The following is a 21,265-nucleotide window of genomic DNA, read 5'->3' on the forward strand; positions in this document are numbered from 1 at the left end:
CTGTGTGTGTGTGTGTGTGCGTGTGCGTGGATGGTATAATGGATCATATTTTAGAAGCTGATCCCCTGTGTGTGAAGTCAAAGTGACTGCAGCTACAGCTGTCAGATTAGTGTGGGGAGTAAAAACCTGTCCCTCTGAAATGTGCTGAGCAGAAATATTAAATGAGTTTCTGTGCAGCTGTATTATCAGCAGTTAGCGTGCACGCTAGCATTTGTCTCAGAGCTGCTAGCACGGCTGCAGGCACTTGTTCCCCCCAAAATAGACTTCACTGCTCACGATGAGGGTTTGAGATTTTAGATTTTACTTTGACGTTTGCCTTCCTGTGAGGCGTTCGCTGAGCAGGAAGCAGCAGAGTCAAAATTTCACAAAGGTTACATGTTAAAAACTGACTCTTGTAAAATGCAGTGCATGTTTTGATGACGTGGCTCTTGTGATGGATCAATCTGCCAAATGAACATCAACTTAAATTAACATGGAGGAGAAACACACTGATAAAAAAGTGAAAACATCTGTCCAGTAACTGCAGCTCAGAAAACACTGGATTTTATCTCATTTTTGCTGCTTTTGTTTGTGATGAATCTGAAATCATCAGGATTCATCATCGTCAGGAAAGAAAATCACATAAGTTGTACTTTACTCGAGCATTTCCATTGTCTGACACTTTATAATCTACTTTAGATAGGAAGCAGACAGACAGTCTGTCGTCCCAGGATGGGAAGGTTGCACATGTTCATGTCACACAGCTGACACAGCAGAAAGTGTTGTTGCAGCAGAGCAAGCTGCTCACACACTGATGACTCAGGATTAATCTCACACCGTCAGACACAATCAGTCACAGGAGACAGTTTACTGCAGACAAAGTGCTTTTCCCACAGATGTTTTCAGTACGTGAAGCTTGGAATACGACCGCTTGACTGCGTGACACACTGCATGTGTGAAGTCATCACCTCAGAGCCGACAGGTCCAGCTGTCACAGCGGGCGCTCAGCCTTCCTGTCATTCGATCACAGTGGAAATTTGTTCTTGATTAAAGCACTAATCAGACGGAGCCTGCACAGGGGGATGATGGGAAATGGGCCAGGTGGTCAGTGGTGGAGGGTCACCTTGAGGAATCAGAGAGATGGTTGTTCAGAGCAGACTGAAACCCCCCATCCCCTCACTAAATCAAACATTTGATTAAAGCTACAGAGACATAATCAGTGGTGGAACATTACGAAGAGCATTTAGTACTGTGCTGTACTTAAAACCTGTTTTCAGGTACCTGCACTACCTGAGGAGGTACCTGAGGTTTTACAGCTACACCTGTCAGTGCCCACAGACTCTCATGTTCACATGTCCAACTTTACAGCAGAAAGAAACATGTTTACAGCCTGGTACAGAAACTGTTCTGGTCTCTAGAGATCATTTCCACCTTCATGACACCTGTACGGCTGAGTTTATACAACTCACCTGTTTACATTCTATTAAGGACTAAAATTACATAACATTTATTTTGCTCAGCTTTGTCCTTGTGTTGCTGTGTGTATCTCCCTGGACATTGTGTGTGGTGCTGTGTGCTGTGCATATACAGCCAAGAGAAACTACTGGAAATTACATTTTTACACATCAGAAGTTTAAACAATCAGAAATATAACATGTTCATGAATTTATTCAAGAATATATTTTGCAGTTAATAATAATATATCTGTACTGAACTGAAAATGTAATCTGCTATGAGATTTACTATTATTACATCACACACACACACACACACTCTGGCTGCCTAGCATATCAGTCTGGGGTGTGATGGCTAAAATCTGACAGCAGCAACATGATCTGGCCTGTGAATAAAGCACCGAGCGCCTGCTGCCGCATTGAGGATTTAAATAAGGATCTTGTCTTCTCTCTGCTGCTGCTCGGGTCTGGCTCTGGTTACAGGCCGGACAGGGGGCAGGACACCACTGACACAGCCCACTCTCACTCTGTCCCCATGAATGTGTCTGTGCCGTCACTGGACTGATGCTGCCTGTGTGTCTGGGCAGGTCGTTCATGACTCACATGTGTTCCAGTATAACTTGTTACTGTTTAAGGTTTGTTTATTCAACAGCAATGGTGGATGAAGTATGAAGTACTTGATTGCCTAAGTATAATTTTGAGGTACTTGTACTGTAATTGAGTATTTCCATTTGCTACGACTTTTTACTTCTACTCTACTACATCTTCATCACTACAGGTTGTGATCTAATAAAAAAACAATACTCATTTTTCAGGACTTCAGGAGCTCTCCTGTTTGTTATGTAGGATGAGAAGAGCCACAGAAACTGCCTGAACTACATCTCCCAGCATTCCATGCGGCATATTAATAGAAAAACCCATCACTAAAAATCACTAAAAAAATCAAACTGGACCATAATCTAGTTTTTGCTTGTAGAGGAGCAGTGTGGTGGAGTTTAAACTAGAAATGCTTCAACTACATCTCCCAGCATTCCGCGCGGTTTCCTTTCGCACTTGCCGTAGTTAACAAACGTTAGACAGTTTTCAGACAGTTTTCAGACAGTCAGCGCTTTATAACTCACCGACGCCGCTTGTTTCAGTGTGTGATCTCTACTCTGAAACACGCACGTTTGTAAAAGGTAAATCTGTTTTTTATTTGACACTGATTATTGGAAAAAACGCCGTTGTTGTTATCGACGGTGAACTTATGATAGCATGCTAACTTGAAAGCTAGCCGAATGTGTACCCGTCTCCATGGTGACGGGCTCTTGGTGAAGTCGGTGTTATCGGTTTTAATGAAGGTTAAATCAGCCGCAGCACAATAACGTCCAGTTACTTCAGGTGTTTGTCATTTTATCCAAACCACCGGCTTATATGGAGGAATATTATCCGTCGTGGGAAGCAAATGATGCGGTCCTTGGATTACCGGAAGTGATTTTACCTGATACCTGAGTATTTCTTTACTCTGCTCCTTTACATCTGACAGGTGTGGTTGTTATTTACATGTTTGTGTTCTCACAAAACGAAATGTCGTCATTTAAGGATAACAGGTGCAATTAAACTAAAAATATACAATATATACATTATACATTACACACAGCATTGGCCACTCAATGATTAGTTGATCAGTCCACTCATTGGTTGACAGAAAATGAATCAGCAGCTATTTTGATGATTTTGAAGGTTAATATTTCTACTTTACATGACTGTAAACACATGAAAAATCTAACATTGGCAGATTAACCAAAAATGAAATAATTGTTAGTTGCAGCCCAATTGTTGTCACACTATTCAGTTTCAAAATCAATAAAAATAGCTTTCTGGTAGATTATCATTCATTATCAGTAAAGCATACTGTGTGGCCTCAGCAATTTTCTATTACAACAACTTAAGCAAACCTTCCCTCTTCATATTCTTGTCCTATTCTGTTTCGTGCTCCAGGTGTTGTTCAGGTGTTATGAACAACTATGAGGTCATCCGACAGATTGGAGAGGGTGCGTTTGGGAAAGCTTTTCTGGTCAGAGACAAAGGTGGAGGTGGAGACAGACGGTGTGTGGTCAAACAGATTAACCTCAGAAAGGTAACAAAGGCAACATATGTTCTTTTAGCTCACCTGCAGTACAGTTATTGTGTATTTGTTGGTTTATTTAAAAGGTGGCTGTCAGAATAGTTCTTGGTTGGGTCCAGTGACTTTAGTTCTGGCAAACAAACCAACAGTGTAGAATTAAATATCGAACCAATCCACAATTCAGAAAAACATTAATTCCCAGTTTGATACATTTAACCAGCTGTTACCCAGCTGTTCTAGGCTGCTGTTCATCTACACGTCACATGAGCGATGTGCTGAGTTGTTGGTTTGTAAATGTGTTTCCTGAACAGATGTCAGCGAAGGAAAAGGAAGCATCCAAGAAAGAGGTGACGCTGCTGTCAAAGATGAGACACCCAAACATCGTTTCCTTCACCTCATCATTTCACGGTGAGTGTGACTCCACAGTGACATGTTGTCATGACCTGTTGTTTGCATCTACGTCACATTACACACTAGTTACTGTACGTCTGTATAGAGGGGGGCAGCCTGTACATAGTGATGGAGTACTGTGATGGAGGAGATCTGATGAAGAAGATCAACATGCAGAGAGGAGTCCCTTTCACTGAGGAGCAGGTACACACACACTTACACACAGACACACACCTGTAAGGAGGTTTATTGTCCACTTTCATTTTTACACCTGCAACTAATTTGTTCACTAATGGAGGAACTTTGGAGGACTAAGGATCCTCCACATGTTCCTGTCATTAGGAAGGCATTTTGTTTTTCGTAATAAAAAACACCACTTAAACACACACACACACACACACACACACACACACACACAGAGTAAAAGTGAGCTGTGTGTTTCTCAGATCGTGGACTGGTTCATTCAGATCTGTCTGGGCCTCAAACACATCCATGACAGGAAGATTCTCCATAGAGACATCAAAGCTCAGGTATCGCTTCACTGCTGCACACACTCACACATCCACTTCATTCACTGCTGCACACACTCACACATCCAGTTCATTCACTGCTGCACACACTCACACATCCACTTCATTCACTGCTGCACACACTCACACATCCACTTCATTCACTGCTGCACACACTCACACATCCACTTCATTCACTTGTTGTCATTAACAGGCTGCATCTATTGGTTATTTTCATTAATGATTAATCTTTTGATTTTTTGCCTAAATGTCAGAAAACCAGAACTTCTGAGTTCTCTGTCAGAGGCGAGAAAACCTTTGAAGACATTTGTATTGATGAATTGTAATAAATATTCAGGTTTAGACGTTAATCACTCAACAGTATGTCGTGTGGTTTCACTCCGTATGTGTAAATAAGAATAAAAGCAATCCAATGTTTATTTAATGTTCTTTCAGTTTCTAGTGGCCTTTAATGAACACTGTTTCCCGTGAGACCTAGACTGTCGTAGAGTAAACGATACCAGTCCATCCTGTTGGATGGCAGAGATAACAGCTAAAAGGCTGATGGGAGATGTAGTTTCTTTTACATTAACATATGGTGGATACAAATTCTAATAACAATGTCAAAGTCGCAATCATCTGTTGATCAGTGGCTGATTTTCACATGTCTGTGTAATGTGGAACATGCTGATCACACAGTCTGGATGCTACAGGAGGGTTTGATCCCACTGTGAATCCACTGTTATTGACATAAATGTGAGCTTTTCCATATAAACCACAAACTTCCTGCAGTTAGCTGCCAAGTCCACAGAGGATTAAATTCTCGTAACCTGCAGACTGTACATCATGTATTCATGGTTGAACTTGTACATGATAAACAACATTATCCACAGACCCCAGGGTTACGCTTCTTAATGAACGAGTATTATCATTACAGAGTTCAGGGGATTGTACGGCTGAACTGTCCGGAGCTCAGCTTTGTTCTGAACAAAGACCTTGCTGTGAGCCAACTCCCAGAATAACTCCACACGACTGACCACAGACCGCGCCTCTGTTCACTGCCATCACTGTCTTTCATCAATCATATCTGTTTCCACATACACACACACACACACACACACACACACACACACACACACACACACACATTCAGGCACACATGATAGATGCCCAGTCACTGTTTTCCTGGTGGAACACAGACGTGCTTTCATTCCTGCTCTCCCTCTGCTCTAGAATATCTTCCTAACCAATGGAGGGATGAAAGCAAAGCTGGGGGACTTTGGAATTGCAAGAATGTTGAATAAGTAAGTTAGTGTCATCTTCACACACACACACACACACACACACAGTGACAGTGCAGCTGTTTATCACTGAGCGCTCGGTAACACATGGAAGACCTCCAAACAAGTCATTATCATTCCACAAACTGTTGACCAGGACATGTAAACACACATGGTTGTGGAAATAATGGTCGGCTCGTTTGACTGTACAAGGAAACTGAGCTCACACAGTACACGCATGTATTTTTGGTGCTGTCACACTAGATAAAATAAGTCTTTATTGATCACAGAAGGGAAACGGACAAAGAAGGAAACACACCTTTTTGTTTCATTTAACTTCAGTTGGTCTTTCATTGGTCTGAAGTCAGCTGTGAAACCAGAGAAGCAAATTAGAAGCAAAGAAATAAATAAACAAGACAGAAACAGAAGAAGTGAGGTCTGGCTTGGCCATCCACATTAAACACAGCTGGCAGTTAATTGGTGGGAAGCCTGTGAGGGATCTTGTACACTATATGGCCGGGGCCGTTCACATACTTGTGTGTACTTCTGTTCGGGCCTGGGCCTTTTAATCTGAAGGTGAAGGTGAACCAGAACACACACTGAATGTCTCCTACACCTACTGTGTGTGTCACAGCTTAATATCTCTTATTCCTCTGAGCCACAGAGCTCCACAGCGGTGAGCCACACTGTTGCTCTGGGTGACACGTTCCTCCATCGCGATGAACTGGTATCATTAAGCCTCCATGCTGGTGACAGTCAGGGCCGGAGGCTTAATGTTTTCATGTTGTCTGTCCATCCCGTTCTCATCAACGAGATATCTCAGTAACACCTTGAGGGAACTGATTCAAATTTGGCAGAAACATTAATTTGGACTCGAGGGTGAACTGATTAGAATTTGATGGTCAAGGGTCAAAGGTCACTGTGACCTCACAAAACACATTTTTGGCCAGAACTCGCACATTCATTCAAAAATTATGACACAGTTTCAGACAAAAGGTCAAAGGTAAACTTCATTGTGACATCATCATGTTCTGCAATTAAACACTTCTGGACATTATTCAATGCTGTAAGAGACTGTGTCCATACAGTGTTTCCTGATACTTGGCCGGTTGGTGGAGGAAACAGCCACGAGGCAGTGATTCTAGTTTCTCTCTCTGCTGCAGCTCAACACTGAAACACAAAGAGTGAATTTACACTAAACGACTGATACCTTTGTCCACTTGATTTGACGTTCCCAAGCTGAAGCCTAAATATTAGCTTCTGATAAACCTGAGGACATTTTTGCCCAGAATGAGGACTGTGGATTTTCTCCCCCATCACTTGAAAGTTCATTGTGAACACGGTCAGTGTGAACAGGAGTGATTACAGCAAGAACAACATGCTTCAGTGTCCAAAGAGGCTCCTGACTATTGTTTTAAGACAGACTAGAAGAACTGCAGTCACTTTCCTCACTGAATCCTGACTGAGTGTGTTGTGTTTGTGAACGGTGGCTGTGCAGCACCATGGAGCTGGCCAGGACTTGTGTTGGGACACCGTACTACCTGTCCCCGGAGATCTGCGAGAGTCGGCCGTACAACAACAAGACGTATGTATGGTCATCACAACACACACAACCTGAACTTCCACAAACTTCTTTGATGTGTTTTCCATTATGGAATGAGCTACGGTGGCTTGTAGCGGACACAATAACTCAGAAATCCTATTCCTGTAATAGTGAATAATACTGAAATGATAATACAGCTATGGTCATTTGTTTGTCTTGGCCTGAGACTGAGATTTGAACCTGGTGTAGCAGAATGTGACGTGATGCAGCACCACCCTCTATAACTGAACAGATTTTATTCAGACCAGAAAGAGAGTTTTGAAATCAGAGCATCTGACCAAGTAGTGAATGCATCATTAGTTTTTAACTGTGGGGACAGAGTCTGCAGTCTGTTTACACTGGATGTCAGTTTGCAGCAGCACTGTGATTAAAAAGTGGCGTATATTGATCCTCAGTGGTATGATGTCACTGTTGGTTTTCAGTGTGCTGCTGCCGTCCTATCAGCTTATCACATTTATAAAAGGCATTTCACTCACGTCTCACTGTCATATACCACCTCTCATCAGCATATGATCCTCACTGCTGATTATCATGGACTGATGTTGTGTGACGTTCACTGGCTGAAACCACAGTCCACCAATGTGCCACTCTTGTTTCGGTGTCTTATGTTGATTCTTAGTTTTACACCACTTTGACTCGTGGTTTGTTGCAGCTGTGCGACTGGCTCATGGCACATGAACATGGTATATCACTCCTCTTCCACTGACATATAGCACTCCCCTGCTGGTCGTGTTGATTCTTTACTGTCGTAGGGCACACCTGGTGCTGCCGCTGTTTGGCGTTTGTAGGTAGGTTCTGTGTCAAACAACAGTCACTGATTCAAGTGCACTGACAAAAAATATTTTGTGTCATGTTCATAAAAAACAGCCATACAACCACAAGATGTGTTTGACTGTCTTGTCATTTATGTGGTGCTCTGCTGTGTTGCCAATCAGATTTTTTTTTATAATTTACTGCAAAGAATTATGAAGCAAATCTGTTTGTTCTCACTCTGCACAGGTTTCAGTGAAAATACTGGAAGATTTACTGTCTCTACTACCCATGGGTTTTTTGTTTTTTTTTTAAACAATGGGTCTTTGATTTCAGACAGAAATAGACAAAAGCAGTTTCTCATTTTTAACCAGTGACCGTTGAATTTATGGAAATGATGACTGACACAGATGGATCTTATCAGCTGGAGCTAAGGGATTATTAAGCCAACGTTAGCTCCATGAATGTTTTAAAATGAGAATCTAGAAAACGGGTCTTGAATATGCAGTTGATAGTGACCTTCAGCAGATCATGCTAACAAGCTGAGGCTAATGTCCCTGGTGAAAGTCGTCATCCTCACCAGCTGATGATCTATGTAGAGGACATGTTCTGTTCTGGAAATGCACCGCAGAGATATTTGGTCAGAGGCTTCTAAGATCAAGACTAACTGATGTGCTAGAGAGTAAACATCCAAAGCTTGACAGGCCTTTTGTGCCTGGTTACAGTGAGAGTCAGTGTCATTCAGGGGAGGGCTTTGCAATGAACCATGACCCTGAGAGCAGAGAGGGGCTTCCCCTGACAGAGTCTGTACACGTCCCTGACCGTGGATCAGCCGTGTGGGCGTGATAATACTGTCATTACCTCAACTCAGGGGGGTGTTCATTTCTACAACATGTTCAAGCACATACAGAGACAAACACACATGCTCACTATCAGGAAACTTGATGTGCAGCATTTCAAAGTCATTATCATTCTCTACCACCTCTCTGTGTTTAGGTCTCCTCTCCTCTGTGGTGTTGTTGAGGTCAGGGTGGCTTCCTCTTTCCCACACTCACAAAGAAATGCTTGTGTTTCTATACTTGTGAGACATAATCCTCCCAAATCTTAACCTAAACCTAACTCTAAACTTAACCCTAAAACCAAGTCTACAACAGTCCTTTGGTGAAGAGCCAAAATTGTCTTCATCGTCTGAAATGTCCTCACTCTGCAAATCTAAAGCTTTAGAAGGTCCTCACAAAGATAGATATACAAGAGCTCACGCACATACAGGCATATGCTTAGTCCCTGGCCAGAAATGTAAATGCCAGAATAGTTGCATTACTCCAGAAATGACTTTTCTGTCGGTAGCTGTGCTCTGATTGGAGACTTCACTGTTCTGGATTCTGACATTATGGCTTTGTTCCTGGTGTTTATGACTTTAGCTCAGGGGGAAAGGGGATGAAGCTAAGCCCTGCCCCGGCATCCTGTTTCAACAAGAGACACGTCTAGTTACACAAGATGTTCTCAAAGTGATGTCTTATGTTGACTTCATAGTTGCACTCCCTGAATCTGTCGAGTGTCAAAACATCAGCCCGAGCTGCAGCACATTTACAGTGATACAACAAAACCAGAGTTTGTGTATGAAGTTGTTATGGCTCAGATTAATGTCTGATTACATTTAAAATCCCTCTTCATAATGCAAACATGTGTGTGTGTGTGTGTGTGTGTGTGTGTCCTGCAGGGATATCTGGTCTCTAGGCTGTGTCCTGTATGAGCTCTGCACCCTGAGGCATCCAGTAAGCTGCACCACACCCCGAACATCAGCAGCTGCTTCACACTCACAGCTGGAAACACAGTGGATCCGCTAACACTAAGGCTAATGTAGTCTGTCATATTAGAGTAAGACCAAACTGAGTCGTGGTAAATGGTGGATTCACGCACAGTTACATATTTCAGTCTGAACCAAAGCTGTTGAACAACCAACCAACATAATTTTCATTATTGATTAATCAGCCATTTATTTTCCTTTGTTGACCTTCCTGTCATTTACTGTCACTGTCTAATAACAGCACAAAACTGTAAAATTAATCAAAGAATAAATAGTAGTAGTTTGACATGTTTGCTTAAAGAATGATAAAATAATCAAACTATTATCACAACAGTTGCCAGTTAATTTCTTTTCTGTCAGTCTACATCTATCTACCTGTCATCACCTGCAGTTTGAGGGCAGCAGTTTGCGGCAGTTGGTCAGTAAAATCTGCAGGGGGCGCTACAACCCAGTGCCCAGCCGCTACTCCTACAACCTTCGCCTGCTGGTCGCCCAACTCTTTAAGGTCAGACTTTTCATCATTTCCTGTCATCTCTCTACTGTCACTGTGGGTCCAGGTGGGTGGGGCTCAGGGTGTGGCTTAGGGCGGTGACTGTTTTGTTGTGACATCACAAAGTTCCAGAAGTCCTGACGGCTGGTTTTAAGGCTCAGTTTCTGAATACAGGCTGTGTGCATTTCTCTGTGGACTGAGGCTTTGATACTTTCACAGTATTAATATAGAACCTAGACCTGCTTTATAATCACAAACACATGGACCTCTACCTTTAGACTGGGTGGAGCTTTAACTTTTTCCCTTCATGGAGACACAGTGTGGGTGAAAAGATGTTTCTGTGTTGTAACAGAATCTGTTATGTCAGCACTCAGATGTGTGGGGTTTTTGGTTTACGTCAGAACTTCAGAAACCATCAAGAAAGTTTTATTTCAGTTAAATTATTGAAATAAAGAGAGGACATATTGTAACATGTTTTGGTGAGAAGTCAGTGTTGAATTCTGAGTTCACCAGAGTCAGAAAAGTTTCCGTTGATCACCTGCTCAGTTCTGTGAGTTCAAACTGTGGAAGGAGCATTTTTAGAGGAAAGTGTAAATGTTGAATGACAGGAAACTGTCTTAGCAGCTGTTCAGGATATTATCCTGGGCTGAACATGAGGAAGCTCCTATTGTCTGAATGCAGACACTTAGGCTGTGGATTCATGCCACTGTCAGGTTAAAAACTTTCCATCTTTAAAGTGTTCCCAGGAACCTTTGATTAGACTTCACAGAACTTTTATGTATTGTATATATGTCATGTTTTTACAGTTTAGAGTCTGTGAATCTTTTCTGCCTCTGCCCCGGCGACAGTCAGGACCGGAGGCATTATGTTTCAGGTTGTCCGTCCATCCGTCTGTCCCTTCACACAGCAGTTCTGACAAAATTTCACACAAATGGTTAATATTTGATATGATTCTGGATAAACAGCATGGGCGTACAACTGCGAGGCAGTAATTCTAGTTTCTTATTTACCTGTTATACCTGTTATAGTCCTCTGAATGTTAGGAAATGAAAACACGTACAATAGTTTCAGTGTCTGTAGAATTGGACCGATGTTTGCTGTATTTTTTAAGATCATAGAAACAAGACTGGATGATTGAATAGTTCTTCCTAAAATATGCTGCTCTTTGTTGATCACTGACCATTTTCACTTTCATTATTACACACACATTTCCAGGTCAACCCCAGAGACCGTCCCTCGGTCACGTCTGTCCTCAGGCGTGCCTTCCTGGAGAAGCACATCAGCAAACATCTGGACCCGCAGGTAATGAATCTGATTGGTTCACTGAGCTGTGAAGCTCCTCTGTGAAGTTTTAATCCCAGATCCATAGACGACACACTGATCTAAGCAGTATTTTACACATTGGAAAAGTAAACTCAAACCAGGCAACTGATTTGTGAATGTCCTGTTGATGGACATCAGCTGCTCACAGCTGGAAAAAAAAAATGAATTGTAGATGGTGAAATGGCTCCAAAGTCTTAAATCTAAAGAAAAACATTTTGATGTTTATTTGTGAGGTTTAGTTTGCAGTGACATTATTAAATTGAAAAATGTTTATATAAAATGGTAAATTATGTAGATTTTTTTTTGTGTAGTAACTACTAAAGCAATCTTTTATATAGCACACACTGTATAGAATTAATTTGTAGTGTGAATCTGGTTTACAGCACCAGCCTAAACATCAAACCAAGCCTGAACCATTAAGACTCCCTGTAATCCAGAGAAAGAAGTTTGCAGTTATAATGTTATTTCTATTGTAAACCAGAACCTGAATGCACTTAATGTCAGTTTATATATCAGACTTTCATTTTTGTCTACAACCAAATCTGTAGGTTACTGATGAACATGACGTATGTCAATCACCTGAATATGGTTTATCTTGTAGTGAGGGAGTTTCATTAGGTCTGACTTGAAGTCTTTGAGCTTGTAATGTGTGAGGTGAGTTTTTTATTATTAGGTGCTGAATTTGTTTGTTTCCTGTGTGTGCAGGTGATGCAGGAGGAGTTCAGCCACACGGTGTTGCGTCGAAACAGAGCTGCAGCATCACAAGCTGCTAAAACAAGAGCAGGAGCAGCAAATACACCAGGTTACACCACACACTGACAAATGTTACACCACACGCACCTGTCTATGTAGTATGTACATGAGTTTATTATCAGTCCAGTCCAACAGTCCTGCACTAAATCCTCCTTCATGAAGGTTAAAATGTTGAGTTTGTGTTGCCTGCTGTGACAGTGCGTGGCTGGTACTGATTTCTCATTCTGAGTGTGTGATCATGGTAATTTGTGGTCCTGGAGACACCTACTGTAGCAGGAACTACCACAGAGGTGGTTTTGAGTAACATGTCTGCCTGAGGAAAGATGTTGTCATGGTGACAGTGTCACAACCTGCGAGTTACAGACCTGAAACTTTACAGTTTTGTGTTTGAGATCAAAATGAAGGAGATCAGAGATCAGTGTATGGGTGGGAACGTCAACATGTTGGTGTGATGGTCTCCGGTTGAAAGTGTTTCAGGGAGGCGTCGTTTCAACTGATCATTTTAGAGGAAGTGGTCTGTGGTGCTGCTGAGCTGTGTTGTGTTATACTGACAGTTTCTAACCTTCACTCTGCTCCCAGTGAAACACAGATGTAGGTAAAAGTTTAGGCAGATTCTATATTTTGTTGATTGTTGAAGTGGAAAGAGGTAAATACACCCCCTGCAGTTAACAGCTGGTGAAGGAGGGGTCACTAAGCATGGACAAAACACAAACCTTTGGTCACAACTACATATGAGGTGAACAAAATACTGAAGACACCTGCACCAGACACTGCAGCCTTGAAAACAATTCCACTCCCCACGTTATGAATGTGGATTCTGGCGCCACCCAGTGGTGGTTTCCTGGCAACATGTCCAGATGGACTGTTGTTCAAGTTGTTGCCTCTGGCTCGCTCCAGCTGCCATCCTTCAGCACATCTGCTAAACTGCAGGGAAACACAACTCTCTCCTCGGTCACATCCTGAATCCTGACGGTTGATTATAGTTGCGTCACATCTTGGCACATGTTGTGTTTTGGTAACGTCACAACACAAAGTTACTGGTGCCTGTCTGAAATCACTGAGGGAGTGTCTGGTTTTGCTGGCTGCTCTGCCTCACGACATCGACCTTACTGATTAGTCCCATCTTCTGTCTTTGCTCTGACTCACAGCGTTTTTTTATTGTTTTGATAAAAACCTACAACTAGAATGAAATGATTCAACTTTGAGCCACCAACAAGAACAAGAACAGATAAAACAGGAACAGGAAGAGCAGACTGAGCAGGAAACTGATGCCACCTATGGGTGAAAACTTCATCAGGTCAAAGATATTTTTGTCAGGTACTGTTGTTGAAACTGAGATCAACCAGAAACCAAAACTGTCACAGCCACACAGAACAAGACCAGACAACAAAGAATTCATATAAACAATCAATAACATCAGATCATGTAACCTTGAAATGTGCACATGTTGAATATCTAGAGTTACGTAACCATTAGATCAGGTAAATGAGAATAAATGAGGGAAGAGATGTGAGGTGGTTCAGAGGCTTTAAGAATGGAGATTTATAGATGAATATCATGAGATGAGTCATGTGTTGACACCTGTGAGTGAAGAATGAAAATACAGTAAAACACAGTCATCATCATATAAAATAAACAATTAAAATATCCTGAAAGTAGTTTATATCATAGTGTTTTCTAATCTATTTATTAAATCTTGGTATTAAATTTATTATAAGGGATGTTTAAACAGACAGGACAGGAGGAGTTAAAGAGGCATCATTATCTATCTGTCAACAGCTGTAAGTGACAAATGTCCACTTCCTGTTAATCTAACGTGAGGCTCTCCCGTCGTCCAGAGAAGATACACAAGTCCAGAGGAGCAGAGGGGCCCGGGGCCACCGTGAAGAGACCGCTCACTAAACCAGACTGGAGAGTCCCCCTCAGGGTCTACACCCCTGCCCACCGCAAAGTAATAATAGATTAATAATTTTATCATTTTCAGTCAGTTGTCCTCATTATGATGTGTCAGTCCTCAGAGCTTCATACAGTAATGGAATATGTTCATACTGTGTTATTGCTACTTTTACTGTAGCAGAAGATCACAGTACTTCTCCCAAAAAAATACAAATTTTAATTTATTGATTTGTTTTCTTGCTGCACTTGTCTCTTTTTATTTTAGCTCATTTCACATTATTTTCAGTTTCTTTTATACATTGAAATAATAAATTGCAGTTACTTTACTGTGTTTTATATTCACACTGATCTTAAAGGAGCATTTAAGTCTTTTGTCATTTTGGAAAATGTTCTTGTTTGTTTTCTTACTGAGAGATTCTCTCATTTAAATGTGAAATGAAGTGTTTTCAGTGGATGAGATGTTCACATTGTGCTGCAGAGACTATTGGGGAAGAACTGAATCGCAGTGTACTGTATCCATATACAGTGTCTATATCTCAGTGGGTGTATAGGTCTATGTAACGGCCTCTTATAGCCACAGTTGTCCTAATACCAGATTATTATTTATTGCAGCCTCTTCATCAAAGAGCAGGACAACCAGCTGCAGACAGAGCAGTCGCTGGGCAGCACAACCAGAGGTGAGTAAAAACATCTGCCCAGAATCAGACCCAACATGACCTCTGAACCCTTCCTCAGTCATCAGTGATGTCATGACATCTCAGAGGAGCTTCACATGTGACCGACTGTACATCATGTATGTGTGACATGTACTACTGATGCAGGTTTAATGACCAGCAGCCTGTCAGCCATTACCAGCACTACCACGCCCAGCTGGACGCCTTTCAGAGGAGGAGCAATGAGGACGTCCTTCCTCCTCCTCCTCCTCATCAGGAGAGACACCACGCTGCTCCTCCTGCAGAGCCGTACCAGCTGTGAGAGACTGTGCACATGGAGCTGAAACAGACAATTATTTTCATCATCAATCAATCTGTGGACTTTTATATCATCACATTTTTTAATGTGCAAACAAATTAATAAGCCTGCAGCTGGTTAGCTTAGCTTAGCATAAAGACTGGAAACCAGGGGAATCACTCAACCAATCCACCAACCAGCACCTGTAAAGATCAATGATTAACACATTATATCTAGTTTGTTAAAATTGTACAGTTATGGTTCAGTTGTGGTTTTGCGAGGGGGTCGTTATGCTATACGAAGCTAATAACACCTAATGGCTATAGCTTCAACATACAGACATGAGAGTGGTAACAATCTTCTAACTCCCAATGCTCCCAAAATGTTGAACAACATGTCATCATGTTTTTGATCTGTAATGTGCTGTCAGTCACCCTGTAGCATCAACAACACTGACCACGTCTCCACCCTCGTGTTCTGTCAGTGTGGCTGCAGCGCGGAATGAATACCTGCAGAGGAGACAGGAGGCCAACCAGTACAAGCTGAGAGCAGAGAAACAGCTGGTAGGACGAAGCTCAGTTCCTCCACAGTCTGTGCTGTCACTCACACACACTCACTCAAATACCATCAACTCATCAACCATTCTTCTTAGATAAATCCCACACACAGTCACCCCATGTTCACGACTCCAGGATAATGTGAAATGCCCCAGTCGTCTAATAAAATGTCACAAATGAGTCTTAAGAATAAACTGAGTGCAGACTAACAATCTGTTTTTAGAGGCTGCTGTCTCTGACCCAGCAGAGTTTTTACTGCAGAGGTTTAAACCTCAGAGGGACCATGCAGAACCACAACAGGAAAATAACCTGTTGTTAACGGTGAGAGTAAGAATCAAAATCCTTTTATGGGCCAAGTGAGAGAGAAAAGAAAGTCTTGCATAGGTCGAGTTGAACATAAGCACATAACAAAAAAAAAAGAAAAATTTAACACATTTAACATGTATGGACTCTGACACCCCCCTGACTCTTTCACAGACAGTGGTACACGCTGCTGTGTCAGGAAACACTGTCACAATAAGGAGCTCAGTAAAAAACTGAACATGTAGCTGCACTTTCAGGAAACCAAGGCTTGTGAGAGAGAGCACAGCCTCTCTGACCTTTGACCTCTCCTCTCTGACTGTCAGGGTCTGCGTCCCTGTACAGCAGAGCGCAACAGGAAGCCTGGAGGTCAGGAGCAGGAAGTGGGACGACCTGAGCGCCAACACCCACCTCAGGACAGGAGGCAGGAGGGACAGCAGGTGGGACACACCAGGACGTGTTCTGATAACTGTCATATATGACTCAATGAAAAACTGATCACATTACATCACTAATTACTCAAAAGTAATTAGTTACTCATTACATTTCTATTATTACTCAGCACAGCTCCATGGAAGGCGCCTTTAAACGTCTCTGACTCCCACATGTCTCACAGGTTTAACTTCTGTGAGACACTGAAGTGAGACACTGACATGGAACAAGCTGACACATTCAGAAAGCAGTGACTTTTACAAACACGCAGCCAACTCCAAACCACCACCACCCCCCAACTCAGCAATTCAGCTGTGTACTACACTAACCACCAGATTAAACAAACCTTTTTATGACAGTAGCAAATCAAACCTCTCTTAAACTCAGGGCCTGTCCTTTTTCATGATTTTGTGCTGAAAGTCTCTCTGCTCCATCTCCACCTTTCTCCTTCCTGTCTGAACAAGTTTTAGGATTATTCTTCTCAACTGACACTAAACTGATCAAATGTGTAGTATCTAAAAAACTCTTCTGTGTTAATCTACAGTAAAACATATTTACTATTAACTGACAATGACACAGTGACAATGTAGAGTCCTGTATTTTCCAGCCTGTAGCCGCAGGGACAAAACCCTGCCACCACCAGGGGGCAGTAAATTACATGATGGATGCAAACAGGCATCAGATCCTTGATGGGACAGAAAACCGTTCTGAGATCAGGTGTCAGGAGATGCTTCAGCGTCAGTATCAGTCTAAATGATGTTTATTTTTAGCTTTAACCGGGTAAACACTGCTTATTGTGTGTGTGTGTGTGTGTGTGTGTAGGAGTACCTGCGTCAGCTGGATCTCATCAGACAGCAGTATCACCAGGAGATGAGACAGATGAGGCTGAGGGCTGAAGCAGAGGTACTCAGGTGTTTCTCTGCTGCTGTTGATGTCAGTGTTTCAGGAGAAAATAATGATAATAATAATATTTTTTATTATTCTTATAATAGAAGAGGAAGATGTTTCTATTACATCATCAGGGGGGTTACAGACAGTTGTTCACAGCAGTTCCACATTAGTTTTCAACCATGTCCTTAATCTGGCACATTGACCATATGTGGTCCAGCCATGTACCAGGTTTAGGTTTTGACCTGGTCTTGTTTATTAAAATATCACTGCAGCAGTAAGACTGATGTAATTTCAGAAATGTATTAGTTTTTTCATTCTGAATGCACTGGTGTCTCAAAATAAAAACTAAAAACTACAGAATAAAACAATGATATAATCTCCTGTTCTCTGTCAGGCTCAGCCACAACAGAAACATGAAACATTTGTGGTGGAGAAATCCAGAGACCCAGAGCCCTCTGTAGAGCAGCAGGAAGCTCCACCTGCACAGGTAAATACAGACAGGAAATCAGCTCATTCACATACACAACTTACTGACCAATAATCAATCTGCCCATCATTGAGCTATTCTGCATTGATTGTCCCATAAGCTCAGGAAGTGCATGACAACATCAGCCAGTAACAGCGTTTCCTCCTGCTGCAGGATGTTGAAGCAGCTCTGAGGCAGATCAGAGATCAGAAGAAAACTCTGGAGAGAAAACACAAAGACAAGGTGAGATTAAACCAGACACTCTGAGCTCAGACACAAGAGTTCAGCCTGTCTGAAAACAGCAGCTGAAGAGCAGACCAGGTGTTTCACAGGTAAATAACTGTAGTGAGAGTCAGACCTCCGGCACCTGATGAAGGAAAAGAAAACAGCACAAACCAGACTGAAATATGGAAGTTTGATTATCAATTGATTGTTTTGTTCGTCATTTCTTCAGAAGGCAATCATGTTTGAGATTCGGTTAGATGACGACGGGATGAAAGAAGATGCAGAGAAGGAGGAAGAGGAGAGAGGAGATGAAGAGGAAGAGAAGGTAGAAAATGTATCTTTGTCACAGACTCTTCTCCTCTTTCTTTCTCTCACTGTTTCCTCAACTCACTGAACAGGACGTGGACCCTCTGAACCGGACTCTGAGCTTCCAGGAGGGGGAGGAGCTGAAGCTCAGAGATTGGTCAGAGGTGAGGAGGGGGTGGAGCCAGAGGACCCCGCAGACTCTGCTGGATGGACTCGCCAACATGGATGTCAACTCTGTCTGCAACACTGCAGTCGAGGCTGAACAAGGTGGAGTAGGACTGAGTAGATTTATCTTCTACTGTTTTCTAATGAGAGTGCATCGTATAGTCATAATAATAATTATAATAATAATAATAATAGCAGTTATATGATGAACAACATTGTTGTAATAATAATGAATTAGCAACATATTATATATTCACATATTTATATGTACACGTGTGTACACAAGCAACATCATAATCTTAATCAATAATACAATATAATATAATATAATATAAAATAATGTAATAATAATGAGGAAAGATACACTTCTTCCTCCTTGCTCTGTAAGACAGAGGGAGGGAGGTCCTGCCAGGTCCTGTCTGGGGGGGCGCTACTGATCATATGGAGCTTTGAATGGAGAGACCCTGCTGACACAAACTGGATTGTTGCAGTGTTGTGTGACCCCTGTATTTCCCTTGTCCCCATCGGTCCTCAGGTGAGGAGGTGGCAGGTCGCAGACAGTGGGTCGACGGCCCCCCCAACACCCTGCTGAACGCTCTCGCTCAGGCTGAGCTCACGTCTTCAACTCTGGACTCAGTGACTGCAGGTCAGACATGACTCACTCACACTGACAGCCCACTGATCGACAGCAGAGGAGTTAACCTCAGTCAGACATCACTGCCAGAACAGGAAGCCAGTGACAGTGTAACCTCGACAACAGGACGAAATGAGTAAACTCCAGATTTTAAAGTGAAGCATTGTTCAGTGTTCACTGAAGTGTGTTTACTCTCAGATCTAGAGCCAGAGCAGGATGAAGCAGAGAAGGAGAAGACGGAGGAGGACAAACAGGAGAGGAGGAAGGAGGAGGAAGAGGAGGAGGACTCTGATGTGGAGATGGATGAAGAGCGTCTGGAGCCGAGGTCAGATGATGACGACACGTAAGTCAACACCTCTGGTCACGTCCCTCTGTCCTCCGTCATGGCTGCTGTACACTGAAACATCGACTGATTAAACCTGTTTTCTCAACTTCACTGTTTCCATAGTTACAGCTCTCTAAGTGACACGTTTGTAGTGGAGCTGTAACCTGCATGTTCTGTTTTACTAGTAAACACCTGCACTTCTGATCAGTTTCTGATCTTGAAAACAGTTTAATTTCCACTGCTCTGGTCAGGAACTTTGAGGAGTCCGAGGACGAGTTGAGGGAAGCGGTGGCTGACTCCATGAAGAACCTGTTTATTGTGGAGGATGGGAGCTCAGAGGAAACAGAGGAAAGTGCAGATGATGGGATGCAGCACAGTGAGGACGGAGGTGCACTGAGTGCTGCACATCCTCAACAACCAGAGTTGGAGGATTCATGTACGGACGTCGCTGCAGGATCGATCGATGTTCTTTCCTCTGAGCCCAAAGAAGGCGAAGGTCAGTGTGAATGTTCAGATGAGCCCCAGACTGAAGCTAACACATCTTTAAATGAACAGCATCAGATAACCTGAGTCATCCCTGCGTTCATATGTCTCAATGTTTGTCTGTATTGAAGAATTATATTTGTTGGACCCAGCTCTTCCTTATTCATTCGTTAGGACGATGATTTCAGACTTTGTTTGAAGCAAACTGAGGCGTTTATGTTACAAGAGAATATCTGAATACCTGGTGTTCACTGCTGTGTTTGTGCCTTTGTTTTACTGTGACACTGTGTTTCCTCTGTTTCTTGCCTCAGGTTGGCAAAAAACAACAAATGACGAATTGTGAAGTGTTTGCTGATTTCTTTTATTGCAGTATTGAGTGAAAACAAGCTCAGAACATCCTCTCTACATGGACAGACTTCAACAGCACTAATGCTTCTTTCAAAATAAAGATTCTGTAAATATTTTACACATTATCATGCCTCCATGCCTGGACCTCATCACAAACAGGAATGCAGGAAGTGAAACAACATTTAAATAAGAGAGATTTGGTTTAAGTGCTTCTTCAATGTACACTTCATTTAACTTCCTCAACACAGAAAAATACCATTTCAACCCCCTTCACATCTATTTAGCAGTGAGTAACTGACAAATAATCAAAATGACATCAGTATCAATATAAATCAGCTCCACACTCTGGCTGCAACTAATAATCAATTAATCTGCCAATTATTTTCTCGATTCATCGTTTGGTCTTTAAAATATCAGAACACAGTGAAAACTGCCAAACACGAAATCCTAAACACAAGATGATGTCATTAAACGTCTAAAATATTTAGTTACAAATTAAGACCAAAAAAGCAACAGATTCTCACATTTGAGAAGCTGGAACCATCAAATGTCTGGTATTTATGCTTAACTTAAACAACTAATTAGTTATTATAATAGTTGCAGATCAATTTTCTTTTGGTCGACTAATTGATTAACTGCCTAATCATCTACTCCACATGAGCCATGTTGTGTCTGTCAGCAGCAGCAGATGAAAAGCTGAAGCTCAGTTTGGAATGTGACACTAAAGATATAATTAAACACCTGATCCTCAAGGTTTCTGATTGGCTGTTACCTGACTGATGAACCAAATATGACTTTTATGTTTAACTAATGAAACTGTGCTTCTCCAAGCTGGATGTTA

The 21,265-nt window shown here is 42.1% G+C and overlaps 1 protein-coding gene across 4 annotated transcripts; it reads left to right on the plus strand.

Annotated features, from left to right (window-relative positions):
- Window positions 1-2,379: 2,379 nt before the first annotated feature.
- Window positions 2,380-20,586, plus strand: LOC139614961 (serine/threonine-protein kinase Nek5-like). Of its 4 annotated transcripts, XM_071472661.1 has the most exons (26): window positions 2,380-2,611; window positions 2,853-2,958; window positions 3,414-3,552; window positions 3,852-3,948; window positions 4,037-4,134; window positions 4,377-4,460; window positions 5,673-5,743; window positions 7,218-7,304; window positions 9,793-9,847; window positions 10,271-10,384; window positions 11,585-11,671; window positions 12,398-12,494; window positions 14,284-14,396; window positions 14,954-15,018; window positions 15,163-15,312; window positions 15,777-15,855; window positions 16,476-16,589; window positions 17,404-17,484; window positions 17,867-17,959; window positions 18,113-18,181; window positions 18,393-18,488; window positions 18,562-18,736; window positions 19,170-19,280; window positions 19,467-19,611; window positions 19,845-20,089; window positions 20,447-20,586. In XM_071472661.1, the coding sequence occupies exons 3-26, from the start codon at window positions 3,430-3,432 to the stop codon at window positions 20,521-20,523; spliced, it is 2,526 nt and encodes an 841-aa protein (XP_071328762.1). In that variant the 5' UTR covers window positions 2,380-2,611; window positions 2,853-2,958; window positions 3,414-3,429; the 3' UTR covers window positions 20,524-20,586. The 4 variants fall into 4 exon arrangements, with proteins under 4 accessions (XP_071328762.1, XP_071328763.1, XP_071328761.1 ...); XM_071472662.1 differs by lacking the exon at window positions 2,853-2,958 and having other exon boundaries at window positions 18,396-18,488; XM_071472660.1 differs by lacking the exon at window positions 2,853-2,958 and having other exon boundaries at window positions 2,382-2,611.
- Window positions 20,587-21,265: the final 679 nt, after the last annotated feature.

This window comes from Trachinotus anak, unplaced genomic scaffold, assembly GCF_046630095.1.
Source record: "Trachinotus anak isolate AG129_WGS33_773 ecotype Australia unplaced genomic scaffold, CSIRO_AGI_Tana_v1 ptg000039l, whole genome shotgun sequence".
NCBI lineage: Eukaryota > Metazoa > Chordata > Actinopteri > Carangiformes > Carangidae > Trachinotus > Trachinotus anak.